This window comes from Vigna unguiculata, chromosome 9 (assembly GCF_004118075.2).
Source record: "Vigna unguiculata cultivar IT97K-499-35 chromosome 9, ASM411807v1, whole genome shotgun sequence".
Classification (NCBI taxonomy): domain Eukaryota; kingdom Viridiplantae; phylum Streptophyta; class Magnoliopsida; order Fabales; family Fabaceae; genus Vigna; species Vigna unguiculata.
The window spans coordinates 32,286,415-32,289,560 of record NC_040287.1 but is presented as its reverse complement, the minus strand read 5'-3'; the positions used below and the strand labels follow the sequence as shown (position 1 = coordinate 32,289,560).

The window sequence follows — 3,146 nt, the reverse complement described above, 5'->3', positions numbered from 1 at the left end:
AATGGAATGATAATTTTGAAAGCACTATGTGTGTTCTAACATACTGATAAAACAACTAAAGTGATTTAATTTAAAATCATTAATCCAGTGTAGTTATAATTAATCTAAATATTATCAGTGGTTTTCATACAAAAATAATAATAACAGAACTACAAATAAAGCATAAAAAACAGCTTTGCTATACCAAATTTAATCTCATTTACCTACTTACTTTTCTGTACGAGATTCTACGATAAACACAAAGCAGCAATGACTAAGATTCAGGCATCATCATCAAGCTCGTGAATTGTTGAGCAAGGAAGAGTTAATGCATGCATTGCATTCATTAAGTTACACCTACACTTGATCACAATCTCGCAATTACTATATATATGGGCATAAAAGATAGCTGCATCTGCCACTACTTTTATTCTTATAGTGAGCTTTGAAACGAAGTTGCCATTGCATAAATAGAGACAAGACATTTCAGTGATCAATGTCTGCAAATTTTGAATACCATATTCACTTACTGGGTATATTTACCCCAAGCCTCGCGCAGCAAACGTGTGCCTCACACACCCTTAATCAGATCATCAACACTCAAAGCTTTATTCTTCAGACGAGGACAAGGAAATAACATTAAAGTTATAAACAAAACAAAAAAAGTTGGAAAATTTTCACTCTAAACACAACCTGATGATGAAAGGCCTCATCATAATTACGATGGCCTTTGGCAAAACTATAAACTAGAATTGCTATTTGCTAAATGCTAGAATTCATAATGGAGGGTGAATACTAGAAATCTAATTAAACTACAATCATAGATGTATCATTCGAGGTTAAATAATTAAACCATCGATTGGTCATTATGATGAAGAGACACCCACACCAAGAAAATCAATGAAAGGAACTTCTTTGGGTTCGATATTGGTCTCATCTTCAGGTGTTTGTTGTTGGAGATCTTTCTCTGTGGAAGCCTTCAACTTGGTGAATGTGGATGAGTTATTATCGCAAAAACTCATGAAAAAGTTTTTCTTTATCCTTCCATCATTATCAGAATCAAGGAAACTAAAAGGACTTGTTGGAACAACCCTCTTGTAGTTGGGAAGAGAGAATGCAAGATTTGGATAAATTCTGTAAAGAAACGATCTATCTGAGTTTCTGGAACATTCCGAGAGATAAACACTAGAAGAGCAAGAAGAACTGTTGAAATAGTCTCTCCCTCCTTTTCTATCCACTACAGTAGAACCGTTTACGGTGGTTGGCACAGAACCAAAATTCCAAGACGCCAGAGAACTAGAGGGAGTAGCATCTGCAACTATCCTATTATTAGCAGTAGTATTATTGTTATTATCCTTATTATTATCGAGGCTCCGAAAGTCAAAGAATCTTCCATTCTCCAACCCAAATCTCGTACCAAACAACAGGTCCTGATGAGATTGTGGTGTCCTCTTCTCGAGGAACGTGTTGGAATCGTTATAAACATCTTGGAAACTTCTTTTCCCACATAACTTGGATTGTTCCCTTTGCTTTCTCGCCATTATAACGTGCCAGTGGTTCTTCACAGCATTATCAGTTCGGCCAGGGAAAAGCCTCGCTATGAGAGCCCACTTGTTCCCGTGAATTCGATGAGCTGCGAGTAACCTCTCCTCTTCCTCTTCCGTGAACGGTCTTCTGTTGATTCTTGGGTCAAGCTGATTGAACCACCTTAATCTGCAACTTTTCCCTAAGGAACCAAAACACGACCATACGATTATAAGGTTTATTACCAATCACAGACACAGAGACATGACATGCACAATTTTTATGCAGATAAATTAACAACTTTATCTATACATGAACATAGATGTTAAATACAAAGTGCTTAAGGAATTAATCAAGTTGACTCTAGCCAGGTGCAGTAGTATTAATTAAAGGTAATTAATAGTAAACCCTTGAATTAGATCTTCCAGTGTTCCACTAAGATTTTGAATTAACTTGGTGATATATATACATGAATGATATGATGTGTACCTGATCTTCCTTGAAGCTTCTCAGCAATTGAATTCCAGTTTTGAGCACCATATTGTTCAACAAGTTGTCTGAGCTTTTCATCCTCTGCAGGTCTCCAGTGGCCTCGGGGACAGGTCTTAGGGTCTTCACCTGCGGAAGAATCCTCCATGGAATGAGGGAGAAACACAGTTACTGTGGATGGAGGTTGAGGGTGGAGATATTATGGTGAAGGTAGCGGCGAGAAATCTTGAACATCAAGCACAGAAAAGAGAAGTCTGGAAGAAGATATATAAGTGGAGGAAGGAGGGGTTGGTTTAGGGTTGTGGATGGTAAGTCACTTTTGTTGTCTTCACACGACAGATTGTGCCCTCTGTATACATGTACTTAAATAGAGACCTTATCAAAATCCTCTTTGCTTTTAACAAGAAAAACAAAAAGGAAAAAAAAAAAATGAAATTCCTATTGCCGTTCCTTTTCAAATTCCCTCAATTATTATATAAACCATTGCACCACGTTAATAATCAAATCCACTTGTTTGGTTACCGTATAGTTCTTACTAAAGGGACGTCTCTCCTTGATCGAAGACTGTGGTTGATTTCCCACATCATTCATAAAATGAAGCAGTTTCTAAGCAATATCGATAGACTAAGTTGTTGGACATTTTTATCATTCTTATATCAAATATTATTATGCAAAATAAAATCCTTCCCAAAAATTGCTTTCTATAATAAATGCTCATACAAACAACATGTCGACACCTTTTTCTGTGTGTCTTGTACATGATGAGTTGCATATTTAGGTTATTATTGTACTTCTATTAAAAAAATTAAAGAGTATTCCTATATATTAAATTTAGTATAAATAGATACCTTAAATTTATTTTTATTTTAAAATTTTATCACATTCTTAGAATTATCAACTTCAAATTCATTTTAATTAATCCTTACATTTCATATTTTTCATAAATAAATACCTTGAACTTATACTGCATTCTAATTCGCTCTTAACATTTTTCTTTCTTATATAAAGTGTTCTTTTATTGTGTTACAGTTAAATTATTTGTATTAAATACCTATCACTCATTATTAATCCTTTTTGGTACAGTTTATTTTTCTCATATGTGGAATATACCAAAAATATGAATTTAGAAAAACAATAAAAGAAGTCTCTGTTTA

General features: G+C 34.5%; 1 protein-coding gene across 1 annotated transcript; it reads right to left on the bottom strand.

Annotated features, from left to right (window-relative positions):
* Nucleotides 1–566: 566 nt before the first annotated feature.
* On the bottom strand, nt 567–2,356 carry LOC114162527 (transcription factor LAF1-like). The gene is made up of 2 exons (XM_028046448.1): nt 1,993–2,356; nt 567–1,705 (listed from the first exon to the last, which is right to left on the bottom strand). Exons 1-2 carry the CDS (start codon nt 2,138–2,140, stop codon nt 846–848), a joined length of 1,008 nt encoding a protein of 335 aa, XP_027902249.1. The 5' UTR covers nt 2,141–2,356; the 3' UTR covers nt 567–845.
* Between the last annotated feature and the right edge of the window lie 790 nt (nt 2,357–3,146).

Excerpts from the sequence above, each read along its gene's own strand:
- LOC114162527 (XM_028046448.1), bottom strand. The coding sequence starts at position 2,140 with ATGGAGGATTCTTCCGCAGGTGAAGACCCTAAGACCTGTCCCCGAGGC. Across the intron at positions 1,706-1,992 it reads GAAGCTTCAAGGAAGATCAG|GGAAAAGTTGCAGATTAAGG; the intron begins GTACACATCATA and ends TTGGTTCCTTAG.